Source organism: Microtus oregoni, unplaced genomic scaffold (assembly GCF_018167655.1).
Source record: "Microtus oregoni isolate MIOR12 unplaced genomic scaffold, Mior012 000017F_ref0000208, whole genome shotgun sequence".
Classification (NCBI taxonomy): domain Eukaryota; kingdom Metazoa; phylum Chordata; class Mammalia; order Rodentia; family Cricetidae; genus Microtus; species Microtus oregoni.
Genome location: NW_024543076.1, coordinates 30,225,328 through 30,244,404, shown reverse-complemented (window position 1 = coordinate 30,244,404; position 19,077 = coordinate 30,225,328). Strand labels below are relative to the sequence as shown.

General features: G+C 42.3%; 1 protein-coding gene across 2 annotated transcripts in view; it reads left to right on the top strand.

Moving 5' to 3' along the window:
* The window catches only part of Slco5a1 (solute carrier organic anion transporter family member 5A1), a 136,154-nt gene that overhangs the window by 94,064 nt on the left and 23,013 nt on the right, over nucleotides 1-19,077 (top strand). For both annotated transcript variants that reach the window (XM_041667685.1, XM_041667684.1), the window contains one exon: nucleotides 10,992-11,190. In XM_041667685.1, the coding sequence (XP_041523619.1) occupies nucleotides 10,992-11,190 (199 nt within the window). The remainder of the gene's footprint in view (nucleotides 1-10,991; nucleotides 11,191-19,077) is intronic.

Below are 19,077 nucleotides of genomic sequence, written 5' to 3'. Positions count from 1 at the left end.
TGTAATTCTTTTTCCCTTCTATCACTTGGGTAATTTGCTTAGTTATTAGTTTCTTATTTGCCACATTAGACTATAAATTCAACATGGGCAAGAACCCACGCTAGTTTTATTCACTATGTGTCTCCAGTTGAGAATAGTCTCCATTGCATAGTTGGTTCAATAGAGGGTTGCTAGTAAATATTTGAATTTTAGATGATTTATTGTATTTATTAAGGGATTAAATTAAAAATTATGTTCTTATAAGTTTCCTAAAATTTAAGCTTAATAATATTCTTGCAAACAATGGGCATTCTTTTTTGGTAAAGTTCTGCTTAAGTAGTTTGGAGATTGAAGACACACTGTGATAAACGGAAGAACATAGCTAACATGCCTTGTAGTAATTGAAGACACCTTCCTCCTTGGATAGGACAAAGATATGTACATCTGTGCTTGCCATTTTCCTATTGCACTGGGGGTTCTAGTTGGATCACTGTGTAGGAAGGGAAATAAAGGCCATTCATGTCAGGAAGGGAGAACGAGAAGGGCTCTCTTCATACATTACATATTTTTCATGGAGAAAATCCCAAGACATTCATTAGAAAAGCTTCCCTAATCGAACTACTGAGTGTGCTCAGCAGAACTGCAAAATAGAAGATAAATATACCAAAACCAACTGTATTTGTATACATCAACAATGATCCCAGAACAAGCTAAGGAAACAGTTCCATTAACACTGGCAGCAAGAGAATAAGAGTCTTAGGAATTTAACAAATGTGTGCAAAGCATGTATTCTGAAAGCTATAGAATATTGTTGAAGGACAAGCTCATCAGAGCAAGGATTTCACTTAGGTAGAGGAGTAACTAAAAAATATTGTCATGCAAAATGATACCTACCGCCAACCATAGTTACAACAATACATCAGATTCTGAAAGTTGTGGGGTAGACCGTGTGTTCTCACAACAAAATGGTGTGTGTTGATTAATGCATGTTAATTAGCTTAATTTAGCCACTGAGAAGAATATACATATTTCAACATAACACACTATACATGATAAATGTATACAACTTAGTCTACTAGAAGATATACTTTATTTATACTCAAGGACTGGAAGAATTGATATTTTTCAAATTGATGGATAGATTCAGTGCAAACGACATTAAAAAATTTCCAATAGTCAAAATGGTATGAAACTACTGGCTTAAAAGAGATAAAGGTATTATGGAAATAGAATTGGGAACCCAGAAATAAGCTTACGTACTTGCGATCAGTAGAGTATTTTCATGTGTTGTGTATGTTCATGTGTGTTCATATGCGTGTGAGTGCACATGCATGTGTGTACTTGAGCGTGCTGGCTAGAGGTTGATGTGTGTGTGTGTGTGTCTGTTCCTGACCACTCTCCACTTTGTTTACTAAGACAAGGTCTCTTACTGAACCTAGAGCTGGATAGTCTAACTCAGTGGTTCTCAGCCATCCTAATGTTGCAACCCTTTAATACAGTTCCTCATGTTGTGATGACTCCCCAGTCATAAACTTACTTCCAATGCTGCTTCATAACTATAATTTTGCAACTGTCATGAGTTACAGTGTAAACATTTTTTTGGACATAGAGTTTTTCCAAAGGGGTGACAATCCACAGTTGAGAATCACTGGTCTAAGGGTCAGCTTTCCCTGGGGATGCTGTATTCCTGAGCACTGGGATTACAGGTGGACTTCCATGTCTGCCTAGCTTTTATATGGGTGTGGAAGATCTGAACTCCAGCTTTTGGCTTTGCTTGGCAAGTAATTTATCAACTGAGCTATTTGCTCAATGCCAATCTACAGGCTGGTCAGAGCTTCAAGATTATTCAATGGGATAGAAAACACTATCCTGAGTGAGGTAAGCCAGACCCAAAAAGAGAAGCATGGGATGTACTCACTCATATTTGGTTTCTAGCCATAAACAAAGGACATTGAGCCTATAATTAGTGATCCTAGAAAAGCTAAATAAGGAGAACCCAAAGAAAAACATATAGGCATCCTCCTGAATATTAACCTTCATCAGGTGATGAAAGGAGACAGAGACCCACATTGGAGCACCGGACAAAAATCTCAAGGTCCAAATCAGGAGCAGAAGGAGAGAGAGCACGAGCAAGGAACTCAGGACCGCGAGGGCTACACCCACACACTGAGACAATGGGGATGTTCTATCGGGAATTCACCAAGGCCAGCTGGCCTGGGTCTGAAAAAGCCTGGGATAAAACCGAACTCGCTGAACATAGCGGACGATGAGGACTACTGAGAACTCAAGAACAATGGCAATGGGTTTTTGATCCTACTGCAAGTACTGGCTTTGTGGGAGCCTAGGCAGTTTGGATGCTCACCTTACTAGACCTGGATGGTGGTGGGGGTTCCTTGGACTTCCCACAGGACAGGGAACCATGATTGCTCTTTGGGCTGACGAGGGAGGAGGACTTGATTCGGGGAGGGGGAGGGAAATGGGAGGCAGTGGCGGGGAAGAGACAGAAATCTTTAATAAATAAATACATTTATAAAAATTAAAAATAAAAAAGATTATTCAATGGGAGGAATGAATAATCATTCTTACAAGTCACTCTGAGACAGGCAGGTAGGTACCTGAGGGAGAATTAAATTTACCCTTCATATCATATTCAACAAGTGCAAAATGGATCAAAGCATAATATACAAGACTTACAATATTCCTAGCAATAAGCAGACACACAAGTCATTGTGCTCTTAGACTAAACAATGTAGGCAATAGGGGAAAACAAATAAATTGGGTTTTATCAATATTAAAAACTTTTGTATCAAAGGACAACATCAAGAAAGTAAAACAGATATCCCATAGAATAAGGAAAAATATTTGCAAATCATATAAGGGCTAAGGCAGCTGTGTCTAGTATAGTTAAAAACCTATAGATCAATAATAAAAAGAACAATATGCAAATATGCCAACTTTAAGAAATGGGGAAAAGATGAATAGACATTTCTCCAGAGAAGGTTTCCAACCGGCTCAAACAAGCAGAGGAAAAGACATCTGATGTAATTAGTTATCAAAGGAATTGGTCAAAGCCACAGCAAGAGATCCTGTAACTCACACCTGTTTGGCCACAATCAAATATTGCCTCTAAAAGCCGTTAGTAACAATGTGGAGGAATAGAATTCCTGTGCACTGTTGATGGGAACATCAAATGACGTAGCCACTTTGGAGAACAGTTCAACGTATCTTTAAGCATATGATCTGGACATTCCACTCCTAGGCATGCTTCCAAAGAAATGAAACTTATGGCCACATAGGCAAGGCATTCTATATGGATTCTCATAACACTATTCATAATATCCCCAGTGTGGGCGTAACCCCGTGAGTCCATCACCTGCTGTATGAACAAAGAACAAGGTACGAATCCAATGCAGTGTCGTTTGGCTCTCAGCAGAAATGAAGAATGAAGCCATGCTCTAACATGGACAAGCCTGGAAAACACGCAAAAGTGGCAGGAGACTGGGACATGTTTTATATGACTCCATTCGGACCAGCTAGGGAAACCCGTGGAGCCGGTCAGGGATTTTCCGTGGGTGTGGGGAAAGTTGGGAGGATATCATCATGATGGTTGCTCTTCCTGGTGGGAAAGCTCTGGGAACGGCAGGATTTGAACAAAATGAACACAGGCAGCTGAAAGTTGCTGAGAGAAAACAGATCTTTTCTGAAGGGCTCCAAGGAGGGCTTTGCAGTTGGCACAGGCCCAGATCTGTGCCACGAACAGGAACTGAGTGTGGACACCTGATGCTGACGTCTTCGCTTGCAGCTTATTTTTGGTAACTGAAAACGTTAATGAGATCCCATTGCTGTCCTGTGAGTTTGGTCTGCCCCCCACCTCTGTGGTAATTTCCTAAGGCGCTTTCCCTCCTGTTTCCCAGAGCCAGAAGATGAAGTAGCTATCTCAGCATTTTCCCGTTGATCTCTGTGGTTTTGTGGTATTGACTCAGACATCTCTGCTAGGTTTGAAAGCCAAAGATGAAACGATATCAATTTGATTTTGAAGTCCCTGTCACGACACAGCTGGGCATTGGTGCTCATGCATCAATTCAGCTGAGTTCATCAGAAACCTGGAGTGAAAAACATGGTTGTTCTCTCTGAATGTTGCTTTTCATCACCTTTCCTCCAGTGCCTGAGACTTCAAATCCTTGAGGTTAGGCTGCTGTGTTTCTCTCGGGGCTGCCTGTGTTGGCATAGCTGATGCTGTGTGACGGGCTGATGAGATCAGTCGGGTCTATGAGGCCTATGTATGGACCACATACAGGATCTAACCCAAAGGCAGTGTGGAGGCAAGATTTTTGAAAGCGTTTTAATCATTCCAGCAAGGTCATACTAGAATTCAAAAACTTTCTCCATTGCTTTGGTTCGGTGATCCCATTTGAGCTATGCAGTAGCTGTTACATGACAGAAAGTAGAGGCCCCTGAGGACCCCTTTGAACACTGTATTCTCAGACTAAGAGCTCTAGAGGGGAAAATCAGTCAGCTGCTTGGCAGCAGCCATGTGCCAGGCTACTGCTCTGTCAGGAAAAGTCTCAGGAAAATCTCTAAAAGTTCCTGTGTGGCCCTACTCTGCCTACAGGCCTCTCTTCCTGTACCGGAATCGTGTACCATGACAGTTTTACACAAAGAGAAGGGGGGTGAGGAAGGGAGGGAGGGCAAGGGAGGAAGGGAGGGAGGGCAAGGGAGAAAGAGGGAGGGAGAGATAGATAGATAGATAGATAGATAGATAGAGAAGGGAGAGAGGGAGAGAGACGAAGATACACACAATCCCTTTTAGTATGAAGTCCATTGCAGTTTGAAGGTATGTTATGGAATATGATGGGTGGAAAGAAATATTTTTTTTCTCTGTCTTAAAACAGTCACACAATTCTAAGGGAAGGGATTCCGTTAATTAATCCCAGTGCTACAGCAAGCTGCTTGCCTTTGAAAGGGCTCCTGAGACAGTGAAGATGAGACATTCCAAACTGAAAGAGATGCAGGTATCTTACACTGTTATTCTTTGTATGATGCACAGTTTAGGGGAAGGTGAACTTACTGTATTTTCTATTCTTGGACCATTTAATAGTTGCCAGCATTTGAGTTTTGGATTTTTAAATTAATCTCTTTAGTTGTTCTGCCCTGATGGTAATGGATACTTGCTCTCTAAAAGAAAATGCTTGTAAAAGATGGTGGGAACCTTAAACAATAATTTATCCTGGGCCAGAGGCAAGAGGAAGGCTTTTATTTTTGTGCTGTAAAATTAGAAGCACAGTCTTTTTATAAAGCTAAGTAAACGTAATTGATTTGTCTTCTCTACCACTCCAAAAGTGTGGTGTGGACACCATCCTCTCTCCCTCCCTAAGACCCATGCATAGTGGTATGTTGTATTAGCTACTTCCTGTTTCTCTGCTAAAATACTATGAGCAAAGCACTTTACAGAAGAGTTTCTTCTGTCTTATGGTTCCCAAAGGATAAGATCCATGAAGTCAGAGTGGAAGCATGACAGCAAGCTGGAGGCAGCTTTCACATCTCAGTCGTGAGTATGACAGAGAGAGAGCACACTGGGCATGGTGTGAGGCTTTAAGCTCTCAAAGCTTGCCTCCAGTGGCACACTTCCTCTTAGGAGGCTGCACCTCCTAACCCTCCCTAAAAGCGCCACCAACTGGAAACCAAGTGTTCAAATGCCTGGGACTGTGGAGGACGTTCTCATTCAAACTCTCACAGATGCCAGCACTTCTAATTAAACTGAGCCCTGAACACAAGTTTCTTCTCTGTATAAGACCTACTCTGATTCTAGCCTGTTGAAATCCACAAAAGGTTGAGAATGAAATGAATTACTATAGAAAAGGTAGTTAACAAAATACCTGACAGGTAATTGGCATCAGTGTGTGTGTGTTTTCAAGTGTATGCATGCGAGTGTGTATGAGTATGTATTTAAGTATTGTGTAAGTGTGTATGAGTGTGTGTGTGTATATGCAAGTGTGTGTGTGTGTGTGTGTGTGTGTGTGTGAGAGAGAGAGAGAGAGAGAGAGAGAGAGAGAGAGAGAGAGAGTAATGTGGGAGATTGTTCTGTATATGTGTTGCTTTTATTGGCTAATGAATAAAGAAACTGTTTTGAGTCTATAGCAGGGCAGAACAGAGCTATGCAGGGAAAACTAAACTGAATGCTGGGATAAAGAAGGCAGAGTCAAAGAGAAGCCATGTAGCTCTGCCAGAGGCAGAAGCCAGATGGAACCTTGCCAGTAGGCCATAACCACATGGTGATACACAGATTAATAGAAATGGGTTAAATTAAGATGTAAGAGCTAGCCAATAAGAAACTAGGGCTAATAGGGCAAATAGTGATTTAATTAATACAGTTTCTGTGTAGTTATTTCAGGGCTGAGCAGCCAGTAACAAACAAGTGGCCTCCTATTACATGTGTGTGTTTAGGAAAGACAGAAACAAACACAGCAGGCAGTGGCCAGTATGATGCCAGGGCTAGCGTCATGTACTGTAGAAACCCGTCATTCTTAATTCAGTGACAGCACAGTGGAGCTCTCTGAGGAGTGAACTGTTGCTTCCTTTTCCCCTCTTTCCTTCAGTTCAGGGTTCTGTGGATGCTAGGAAGGCTCTCAGCGCAGGCATATTATGTGTCTATTTACAACTCTAGCTAACAGTGGCGTCAAGAGGAAAAGTTCATCTAGTTTCTGAAACATTCAGAGATTAGGTGACTCTCAATGAAATTGTAGCCCTAGCTTTATAAGGGCAAGGGAGATCATACCCTGAGTAAAAACATCAAGATCTGTTTGGGAAGAGTGGTACCCCAAGAGAGCAATTAATGCATCAGTTTCCTTTAAAGATGAGTACCCCAAAGATTTCCACCTCAAGACGGTAGGGCATTCCTAGGACGCTTATCCCAAGGCAGAGTCTTCTGCTGGGTCAACGCTGAGCACCTTAGTGATATGTATTTTGATATTACATATATGTTACAGACATGTATTAAAGTATTACATACGTGTATTCGACATGTATTATAATACTACATATATGTACAGCTAAGTATGTGAGTGTTGTAATTAAGGACACACATGACTAAGTATCAAAGGTTTGCTTATTAAAGAACATGTACAAGTTTATGTTGGGCCACATAGGCTGCTTAAATTCAGTCTCATTCATTAAAATTTGCCTGATTAATCTTTATATGTTTGTGCAAATGTATCCAATTTATTGATATTAAGTGTATCACAGCAATATTCACAGTTTTAAGAATGATAGTGATGATGGGCTGGTGAAGTGGCTTGGCAGGTAAAGGTGTTTGTCATGCAGCATGGGGACCTGAGCTTGATCACTGGGACCCATGTGGTGGGCAGGGAGAATCAGCATCCACAGTTGTCCTCAGACCTCCACATGTGCCCTGCGGCATGCACACACGCACACACACACAGGCACACAAATATAATAACATTTTTTTTGTTTGTTTTTAGGGACAGGGTTTCGCTGTAGCTTTGGAGCCTGTCCTGGCACTAGCTCCTGTAGACCAGGCTGGCCTTGAATTCACAGAGATCTGCCTGCCTCTGCCTCCCGAGTGCTGGGATTAAAGGCATGCATCATCGCTTCCCCGGCTAATAACATTATCTTAAGTAGTGGTGGTGGTAACGACAGCCCAGTGTTTCTGGAGTGCATGTGGTGGGTCAGACTCCGTTCTCCGGTCTTCTTACGTCCTAACGCATTTGCTCCTTACAGTTCTGTGATAATGGTATTATTACTGTGCATACTTGACAGGAGGAGAAAAATCTGAGTTCTGGAAACGCTGCAAAATTTACCAAGGACATACATCTTGCAGGTGGCAGGGCAGGGTTTTATCTTATTTGGAATTCTCAGACACCAGCAGTTGCATGGATCTCTTTCACCAGAACTTAGGTCTTTGGATCCTGGGCTGGGAGAAAGCAGCATTTCCCTTCTGCCCCACCCCATTCTGCCCTTTGCCCTCTCCTGCAAGCATGCCAGAGACGTTCTTCAGCACAGATTGATGCACCCCCACCCCATCCCCGACACACATAGACACTATGATACCCCAAGTTCTAGGGATTATGGTACCTAGGGAGTGCTTGAATCAGAAGCTTACAGACCACAGAACAGTCCCCTAGAGGGCTAGACAAGAGGCAGTGTCAGGCAGAGGCTACCCCTGGGGCACTGGGGAACAGGGTGTTGGCTCTTTGAGGTCTGGGGTCTCAGGAAAGGGAAGGAGGGTGCCAGAAAAGACCATGATATTACGTTCAGACAGCTGGTACCAGGACAGTAACTTCGCCCTAGAGGACCTGCCTTTGTATTTCCCCCCACGAAGAAAGTAGAACCATTAGAGAGACCAAGATGGTGGTGTGGGGGTGATGGAGGAACTGGGCCACCAGTCCCAAGATAGTCCAGACATAGCTACTTAGACGTACCTGGGAATGACTCTCACATGAAATGTGGACACCTGGGTGTTGATGATTAGCTGGTTACTTTCAGTCCCTTTATGGCATTGTTCTCCCCTGGCTTTCCTCTTGCCTCTGTCTGGGTTTTAGCTTTCTCTATGGGCACACCTCTTCATCATAACGCATTAACACTGGTTCTCTTCAGGGGCCTTTCTCCTTTCCTCACTACATCATCTGAGAACATCCTCCCTCTCGGATTGAACTATACCAGAAATCTCTCAGCGTGGCTCTGCTTACAGGTCCCAGTGCCCCATGGGAGGCCTCCACCTGCTTCTTCTCTGGGCCCCTCACACTCCTGTCCGCAGCAGAGATCACTAAACTGTTGTCTACACATTGTCTTCCTCTCCGGGTCCTTGTTCTACTGAATTTCAGACACTAGCTTTCCTGCTCTCCCCAGCCTCTTAATCTAATTTTCTGTGCTGTTAGTGCGGTGCTTCCCTGTGGCAATCCTGGGCCCTCGCAATCACCCTTCTCACCACTTCAAACTCTAGTTCTCACTCCATCAAGGCTATCTTGTATCTCACTTCAGCAATGGTCTTCACAACACAGAACTCTCATCCGACCCAACTCAGAATTCCCCAGTGGCCTCTCATTGCTCAGATACATAATCTGAGCCTCTTTTCCTGGTCTCTTAGCCTCTCTTCCTGCACCCCATCACCTCCCAACGTCTTGCATTGCACACTCTTGGTATTTTTGAAGTGTCGTGAATACCCAATGCCATGACCTCGTGCCTTCGCGTGTATTTCCTTTTTCAGATGTTCTCTCTGCACTGGTCCATTAGATACATTCGGCCTCTTCTAGTGAATACCTGCTGAAAACTGCCCCGTGAGAGCTCTCCCTGGCCTCTCCCAGGGGAGACTCAGCTCACCCCTCCCCCGTGTTTTCCTAGCACCTTGTAGAATTATTTTACTGAGATTTTCTATTAGGATGTATGTCTCTCATTTAATTTGTAAGGGTGGGGGTGGCGTAATCTGACTGTGTCTTTATTTTTTCATTGTTTAAAATAAAGATTCATTTTATTATTAGTTTTGAAGTGTGTTCACTCATGTGAATGCTGATAGCCTTGATGGTCCACAGGGCCAGTTCTCCCTGGACTAGGGTTACAGGTGGTTGTGGGGCTGCCCATTCCTGGGAATTGAACTTGGGTCCTCTGCAAGAAGAGTGTGTGCTCTTAACAGCTGAGCCATCTCTCCATCCCCATGTCTTTATTTTTCTACAATGAAATATAATGATTCCAAGTAGGTCAGTGGTCACAATTTTAGAGGAAAGGAATAAGTGTAAGACTTGCTTGGTCTATTCAGGCTGATGAAATATGATTACCATGCACGGAGTGGTTTGTGAGCAGGAGGGATGGGTTTCTCACAGTTCTAGAAGCAAGGAGTCCAAAATCAAGGGGATCGTGGATTTGGTATCCGGTGAAGGTCTGTTTCTCATAGATGGTACATTTGCACTACACCCTTATATGATGGAGAGAACAGGGGGTGCTCGAGTCTCTTTAGTTAGGACACTAATCCCGTTCATGAGGTGTCCACTCTCTGAATGCCAACCCTTTGGGGGGGGTTAGAATTTTAACATATGGATTAAGGGAGACGTAAGCACTCATGCCATGGCAGTAACCACAGCCCACTTTAGGGAACGAAGCATTTTCAGGAGTTCAGGAGCGCCTCTGTCCTGAGCCTCTCATAGTCCAGCTACCTTTGCTTTCATGGCAATTATCTTTCCTCTATATTGATACCTCCTGTGTGCGCATCCTAGAACATCAGGTTTTGTTCGCCTGGTTCTTGAACTTGATGCAGGTGTGAGCATGTGCACATTTTGTTGTTTTTTTTCCTTGTGTCATCTTTGTAAAAGTCATTCACTTTATGTGTGTTTGGTTACACGTCTTCCTTTGTGTTGCTGTATAGCAGTGCTTTGTGATAGGAATATTTCATGTATAATGTGTCCATTGTGGGATGTTTTCAGTTGAGTTCTGTTAGGATGGCTTGTGCATACCATGGGTTTCTTTGGGGGTATACATCTTGGAAGGACCTGTTTGTTGCAGGGTGTGTTTACCTTCAGTTCTTCCAGGTCATGAAGGACTGCTTTTCAAAGTTGGTCCTACTTCTAGTCCTCCATTGTCAAGAGTTTCCAGCACTTATATCTTGACCATTATGTGGCATTGCCAAACTTTAAAATGAGCTTCAGACTGGGATGTGGTGGAATTTCACTGTGGTTTTAGCCTATGTTTCTTCATTTGCTTAGGATGTTTGGATTTTCTCTTTGGTGAAGGGCCAATTCAGATTTTGTTTGACTTTCTCGTGATTTATTTGTTTTGATATTATTGCGTTGTAAAAGCATTTTTTTTGTATCTTCTGGATTTGAATCCTTTGTCAATGTATGTTGAAAGTTGTAGGCCGTAAAGTCGCACACTGAATATTTATGGACTAGAGTACGTCTCATTCTTTACCCTTGTACTAACGAGCAAACAGAAACAGAACAATTAGAAGAAACAAGTAACAGTGGATGCTAGCACACATTAACGCCCTCTTCCTCTCCTCTTCCCAGGTGTCATCATTGTCCCCAGCGCTGGTGTTGGCATCGTCCTGGGAGGCTACATTATAAAAAAATTGAAGCTTGGTGCGAGAGAATCCGCTAAACTAGCAATGATCTGCAGCGGGGTGTCTTTGCTATGCTTCTCAACCCTGTTTATTGTGGGATGTGAAAGCATTAACCTAGGAGGCATCAACATCCCGTACACGACAGGGTAAGTACCTCTGCGGAGCATCCTTGAAGAGCCCAGCTCTGTGTTGTTCATAGCTGGCCCAGTCTCTCCCTCCCACCTGCTTTATGTGCTTTGCCCCTCCACTGGAGCTCATGCTCCCAGAGGGTGGATGCCACAGGGTGTCACCTTTGTCTGTGTCCCTTTTGATCCTCACAGGGTGGCCTCTAGGGCGTTGTAATTATAGACAATGAGAGGATGCTTGTTGTATTAATTAAAATGGTTTTTTCCCCCTTAAGTGAGCTGTTCTTAATGACTGGAGAGGTAGCTCAGTCAAATGCCTGCCCTGCAAGCCTGAGGAACTTAGTTCGATCACTGGGAACCATGTAAAAATGCCGGCTGTGGTGGTGCACACTTACCATTCCTGTGCTGGTCGATGTGAGCAGACGCCTGTGACTGCCAGCGAGTCTAGAGTAATTGGTGGGCCCCAGGCTAATGAGAGACTGTTTCAGAAATCCAGATGGGAAGTTCCTGAGGAGCAGCATTCTAAGTGTGTGTGCACATGCATCTGTCCATACATGCACATACATGAACTTGCACCTCACCAAAAGCTCATCGAATTTGTGAAATACAACCCTCTATGGCAAGTCTTGCTTCCACTCGAGTCCTCCATCCACCTCCTTCTTCTCGTCTCTCCAAATTAAAGCAAACTCGATGATACCTTTTCTTTTCTTTCATTTGCTTTTCACAGAATGCATTTCCATTGTTTTTCCTCCCCCAGCCTTTCCCAGCCCCTCCTCATCCTCCTACTCACCCAACTCCATGCTTCTCTTTAAAAATCAAAACAAAGCAATAGGACAAAAATGCCAGAACAAAGCAAAAATCTCACAAAAAATAAAAACCATGGAATCCAGTTTATGCTGTCCAACTCCTGGGTATAGGCTTGTCCTGGATGGCAGCTGGCACACCCAGTGAGACTTCCCTGGGGAAAACGGTTTTTCTTTTCCCAGCAGGTAGCAACTACAAATAGCTTCTTGGTTTGGGATGGAGCTTTGTGTCACTTCCTCTTCTCGATGTTGGGATTTTTGTCTGCATTGTGCATGCTGTAATAACTTCTGTGAGTTCATATGTTGTGTGATCCCTGTTATGTTGGAAGGATGCTATTTATTTAGAGTAATTCATCAACTTCTGGATCTTAAACTCTTCCTGGCTCCTCTTCCATATTCATCCCTGAACCTTGAGGGCAGGGTTTGATGAAGACATTCCGTTTAGGACTGAGTGCTTCAAAGTTTCTCACTCTCTGCACACTGTCCACTTGTGAGTCTCTGTGTTCTTATCTATTGCCAAAAGGAACTTCTCTGCTGAGGGCTGGGCAATGCACTGATATATGGGTATTGCAGTGTATTACTTGAAGTAGTCATACTGCTATTTTCCTTTAGCAGAATAATAGTAGTTAATTTTTCCTTAGGTCTATGACCTATCTAGTGTCAGGTTCTTGAGCATGTTAGCAGTACCAGGAATGGGATCCTTCTCATGGAGTAGGCCTTAAAATCCAGTTCTTAAAAGTGGTTGGTAAAAAAATAAAATAAAATAAAAAAAAATAAAAAAAGTAAAAAAAATAAAAAAAAATAAAAAAAATAAAATAAAAAAAAAATAAAAAAAGTAAAAAAAATAAAAAATAAATAAATAAAAAATAATAATAAAAAAAAAAAAAGCCGGGCGGTGGTGGCGCACGCCTTTAATCCCAGCACTCGGGAGGCAGAGGCAGGCGGATCTCTGTGAGTTCGAGGCCAGCCTGGTCTACAAGAGCTAGTGCCAGGATAGGCTCCAAAGCTACAGAGAAACCCTGTCTCGAAAAACTAAAAAAAAAAAAAAAAAAAAAAAAAAAAAAAGTGGTTGGTTACTCCCGCAACGTCTGTGTCACTATTGTGCCTCAAGCTCACAGAGACCCTCTCTCTGCTTCTGCCTCCCAAGTACTGGATTATAAATGTATATAACCACACCTGATCAATATTTCATTTGGTTTTATGTATCCTTCCAAAATTTCTCTGTACATAACACTAAGAACATGTGTTTTGATTTTTTTTAACTGTTTTATACTTAAAACATAGCTTTGACAATAGATTTTCTGAGCTTTGTTATTATGGGCTAATATGTTTGGAATTTTTTTTTCTACTTCGGGGCCTCCCATACTTCATTGGCTTTAAAGGCTCCTCCCCCGCCCCCATTTACTTACAGTGAACTTTCCAGACTGACTGCACCCAGGCTAGCCTCTCTTGCGGTGTGTCTGTTTCCTCCACCATCCTCAATACAAAAATGGGAAGGTTAGTCTGGTGGCCAACATCTACAATACAAGTTTAGTGTCTTGAATTTCTTACAGTTTTCCTCAGAGAAAAGCTTTCTGATGACCTTCTGGGATCTGAATTGGAGCTAGTGGTTAGAGTATAGATGAGAGTCCATTCACGGCTTATCTCCCTGGGTGGGGACCCAGTGTGTCCCCTCCAGAGATCAGTTTTGCTCCCAGCCCGTCTGATGACTTTGAACTTAGCGTCTGGCAGAAATTTCTGTAAATCAGCAGCCAGCCTGTCTGTTATAGCTGTCTGCTTGCAATTATCATAACGCTTGGTGTCACTCTTTCTATTTCTTCAGTACCATCTAGAGGCTTTATTCCTTTTAATTCTAGTCCAATTTTGCTTTATTACGTACTTTTAGAAGATCTGGAAGCTAGACTCTGTATCCTATCTGCTTTGGAACTAACGGTCCTCCCAAGTCTTCTGAAGTCCTTTGAATACCACTGTCCTGCCAGCCCAAACCGACTGCTCCTAGGTCCCTCACAATGCCAGGGGACGTTATGTAATTGTGCCGATTGGCTCCATAACAAATTTATGAGTTCCAACCTTAGCAGGTCCTCATCTTCGCTGAATAATCCATTTTCTTAGTCACAGTCAGCTAACTTTTCCACACTTATAATGATGGTTCCTTTTTTGCCTTTTAATCTTTTCCCTCAAGTTCTTTTATCTTATCTTCAATTTGTTTTTATTAGTGGGCAACCAGCTCTACGTCAGGAAGGAAATGAGTTTCTACCCACTTTCCTTGAGAACTGTCTCATCTATAATAGTATTCTTTTCAAAGGCAAGTGTAACCTTCACTGCTTTCCAGCTGTGCGATACCCCCACCAACACACACACACACACACACACACACACACACACACACACGACCCAGTGTTGCTGCGCCTTCTCTTCCTCCTGCGGAAAGTTGATGAAAATGTCAATCTCAGCATGTCGAAAAATTAAAATAACACAGAAGGGAGAAAGTGAGATGTCACCTCCTCCCATTTCAAGCCTCCTGCTGGGAGCATTCAGCTATTGTTAAACAAAGCTGGTTGTCCTTATAGGGTATTTAAGACTCACTTTTCCTTACACAGGGTGAAGCACTTAGTGGTTTCTTTCTTGCTTCTGTTCTGTTTTCTTGAGATCCTTCTAAGCAGTTCCATTTACTCTTCTCGAATGCTGGTGGATGCCAGGCCTCCGCCTGTGCACAGGCACGCGACTCTGGGCTGCTGAATTTAGCAACAACGTCATGTGAACGTACATCTTAGTTTCTCAGTCCACGATGTGTGGTACCCCTCATCTGACTGCGATCAGTCAAGAGTGAGCAGACCATTCAGGGGCACTGGGCACTGCAGCCGGAACCCAGGATCCCAACATTTTGGACAGTGACTTTAATGACATTTTGAATTAACGAAAGAACCCCACAGTTTTCATGGAGAATTTCATTGGCTTTCCATATGTTTCTAGGAAGATACTCCAAGAACAGGTTAGAATGAACAGTTTTGAGTGACAGGACCTCTTTGGCATAACACTTTCAGAGTGTAGGTAGAAGGAGAGCCTTATTGTCTTGCATAGTTTTCTTCCTCAGGATACGACCTGCTCAACGATGTGTGGTTGGCTATTTTAGTAGCATTAGTTTTCTATCTGTTCTTTAGATTTACACATCTTTCTCTTTCTTTTAAAATTTAATTAATTAATTTATTTTAGAGCTCAACCGCAGTTTCCCCTTCCTCTTCTCCTCCCCCCTCAATTAAACCGTCTATTTCTGTTCAGAAAGGACAGGGCTCCCACAACACATCTTTCTCTTTTAAAGATGGGATCTCTTTGTGCAGCCCTGGTTTGTCTGTAACATGCTTTGGAGACCAGGCTGACCTTGAAATCACAGAGATCCCCTCACCTCTGCCTTCCCAGTGCTAGGATTAAAGGGTTGCACCATCATGCCCAGCATACACTGTAATGTTTTATTTTATAAAGTAAGTAAAGAGATAAATAAAGGCGAGGGAACTCACAGTTTTAAGTGATGGGCTGAGAGTGTGGCCCAGCAGAGCACACATATGCCCTCAAGTCTAGCAGTTAACTCTAGTGTTCTAACTGTAATAAAGTATAAGGGAAATGTATGGGATCTTCGGATTTAAGGTGTTGATGCACTTTCCCTGTGAAAGGTCCCGGGAGCTGCAGCTGCTAGCCTGATGCATTCCCAATTCAAGCAGTTACATCCCCAACACCACAATTTCCCTGCAGTTTAATTAAGCAATTGCCCTCTGTGGCTCATGGCTTGTGTTCTTCATCATCTTATAGTCCAAAAAGTTGGCATTTATTATGGTAATCATGATTAAGACTTAAATAAACGCATTGTGTAATGAGATTGATCACCTTCCCCTACTCTACCTTCAAATAGTTTCTAAAAGTTGATTTAAATCTGATGGCCAGCTACATTTCCAACCACTACTGTCTCTTGAGATATCAGTTAACAGCTCTGGCCTTATTTCCTTCGGCCAATCAGGTGTCATCACTTTGAGCTTGCAGTCAAACCTGTTAAGTCATCTTCATGTCCTCTTCTGATCTTGTGACCTCAGTGACTGGGTGAAACTTTTTCTAGCGGTGTCTTCTTGAGCTACCAAGCGTCTGGAAAAGGGCGGGACCCTGTTTGTGGCAGTGACTGTTGGACAGGACAAGCAAGTAGTAGGGATATTTCCATCTCAGTTTAGCAGCTGCAGCACCTAAGGTTCACAGTGTTTGTGAATTTGGAGCTCCAATTAAATATGGACGTTTCTCATTTTAATACTTAGGATTTCTGTAAGCTGAGAGCCATGGAAGCTATATTAGATCTTTCTTTAGGAAGTAGATTCATGACCAGAGAAGCATGTCCGTGGAGAGTTACAGAGAGCCGACCTGCTAGCATACAGGGGTAGGAGGACCCAGTGGAGATAAAACTGGACTGAAATCCATTCCTGGCTCCTACTAGCTGTGTTACCTTCTCCGACTTTAAAGTTTCTTGTGTAAAAAGCAATAATAAGTACAATTCTCATCAAGCTCAAACCAGTAACTTACGGAGACCTTTCAATGCAAATACATGGAGAAAAGTAAAACTCTGTTAATGTTGATATTAAATGATGAGATGACAAGACAAGAATTTTCATCTAGCAATTGTATAGCTTTAATAACCCCAGCTGAATTTTACTATAAAGCTAAAAAAAAAATAAGTGAAAGTGAAGGGCATATTCTAACTGAGGACTAAGACCAATTGAAGAGATGAAACAGTTAAGAGACAAAGAGAGAGACAGAAAGACAGAGATAGACAGAAACAGAAGCAGAAAGACAAGAGAGAAAGACAGAGAGACAGAAAAAACGTTTCAATTGCTTTTTTAGTGTTTTCTGCTCTGGAGAATGTTTTTACTGTGTTAATCATGTAGTTTTTAATTCATGTGATTTGAGTATGATATACTTGGATTCCCACGTCAATATTTTAATGGGGATAACCTAAGACAAAAGAAGGTTTAAGATCTCCTCTTTTGTAGGGTTAAGTCAGCCCCTTTAGGGGGCGGGGTTTGCCTCGGGCGAATGCATACCGATAAAGGGGTGTGGGAGGCGGCTCCTCCCTTTTTCCTTATTCCTGCCTCCTGTGAAAAGGCTAAGTGGAAACCTCGGTTCTGTAAGTTTGTTTAAACATTAAAACTGTATATATATTCTTTAATATCTGCCTTTGCATTTATTTACTGCCGATACACTCTTTGAATTATAGACACTGTAGGGTGTCTATTAGATAAGGAAGGCCTAGTGGTCTTCAGATCTTGAGGTAGGACTAATAAGACACGGGTGCTGGTATGAATGTACTGTATTGACCTAACTGTGTTCTTACATATCCACCTGTAATGGCCTGTGGCAGAGATTTGCTTTTGTTCATATTACACAACAATCTGCTTGGTTGTCATGTATCCTATTATATAAACATTGTTCCTTAGGCATTGACTGATAAAGGTTAGCCAGGGTGGCTATTTTTATTTTATTTATGTTTACTTTGTTGACTCTCTAGGGCTTGTTTTCCTAAGGACAGTCTTGGTGATTTCAGGCCAGATCATTATAGCTTCCTAGTATTCAAGGTTAGCATCATTGCTAGATAATCTTGGTGACCTCTTCCATTTTTCTAGTTAATACAAGCAGTTTGGAGCATCCAATTGTAAAATATTTTATAGTAAGGTCCTGTGCCTCACTTGAAGTTAACTCATACTGTCTCACTGGGCACAGAGACCATTCACCTACAATCTAAGTTCTAAGGAGGTAGAAACAGGAAGATCAGGTGTTCAAGTTGTCATTCTCAGCTACATGGTGAGGTCAAGACAAGCCAGCCCTCATGCTACAGCCTTGGCTACATGAGAACTAAAAATGAAATTTATGCCCTGGCAATGTTGAAGCTTGCATGGGCAGCCCATATATGGTTGTTCTGTAGAATTTGTCCATATTAGGTTTCATGGTCTTAGTTGATGAGGGCACCACATCTCATTACAGATGGTGGTGAGCCACCTTGTGGTAGCTGGGAATTGAACTTAAGACCTTTGGAAAAGCAAGCAGTGCTCTTAACCACTGAGCCACCTGTCCAACCCAGGCTACATGAGACATGATCTCAAGAACAACAAAGCGAGATTCGCCTACACTGCCTCATGAGTTAACAGGAGCATCTCCTTTAGAAGGTTTTCTTGCCTGGAATCTTTTCAGTTTTGAAAGATGGAACCTAGTCTCTTTGTGCAATGAACCCTAATTAGTCCGTATGCATCTTCTGTTCCCATCATGGTTTCACTCCTGACAAATGAGAGATTTCTTAGTGCTTTGAGGTTAGTCCTTTCACTACTTTGAGCTATGTGTGAGCTATGACCTGTTTAATGTCATTTTAGAAGAGAAGTAGGTGGCGCCTTGTTTGAGGGTAGCAGTCTATGCTCTGGTGAATGAATGACAATCAAAAAAGCCATTCTTGTTAGAAATGATTCTTCTTTATTTTTATTCCATCTTATTCTCTCTCTCTCTCTCTCTCTCTCTCTCTCTCTCTCTCTCTCTCACCAGGTCCTTTGGGTATATATTATGACTTTCAGTTTAGTGTTTTTATGGGATTTCTAAAGGTGCGAGCAAGCAGTTCTCTGTCTCTTGCACTTTTTCTTGGACTCTTTTCCTTCTGTTTGTTTGTTTTGTCCTAGCCGGATGTGTTAAGCTTTCATTGTGCTCTATTTTATTTTATAATCATTTTTTAGATGCCTGTTTATTTTCTAAAGAAGGACAGAAAGGGGATGGATCCAGATGGGAGGGGAGGAGGGAGAAACTTGGAGGAATAGAGGGAGGGAAAACCGTAAAAAGGGTATGTTATGTGAAAAAAAAATTCTATTTTCAATAAGGAAAAAAAGAAAAAGATTCTTTACAAATCAGCCTGGTGCAGAGAACAAGCCATGCTGGCCGCCTTCTCTTCTAACCCACCGTGACCTTTCCTCTTAATGACTCTCTGTCATGAGTACCTACTTCCTTTCATGGTAATTCTATTGGCTGTCTTAATTAATTTCCTGTTTTCTTTTTAAAAGTATTCTTATTGTTGCTGCTACTATTATTGCTGTTGTTA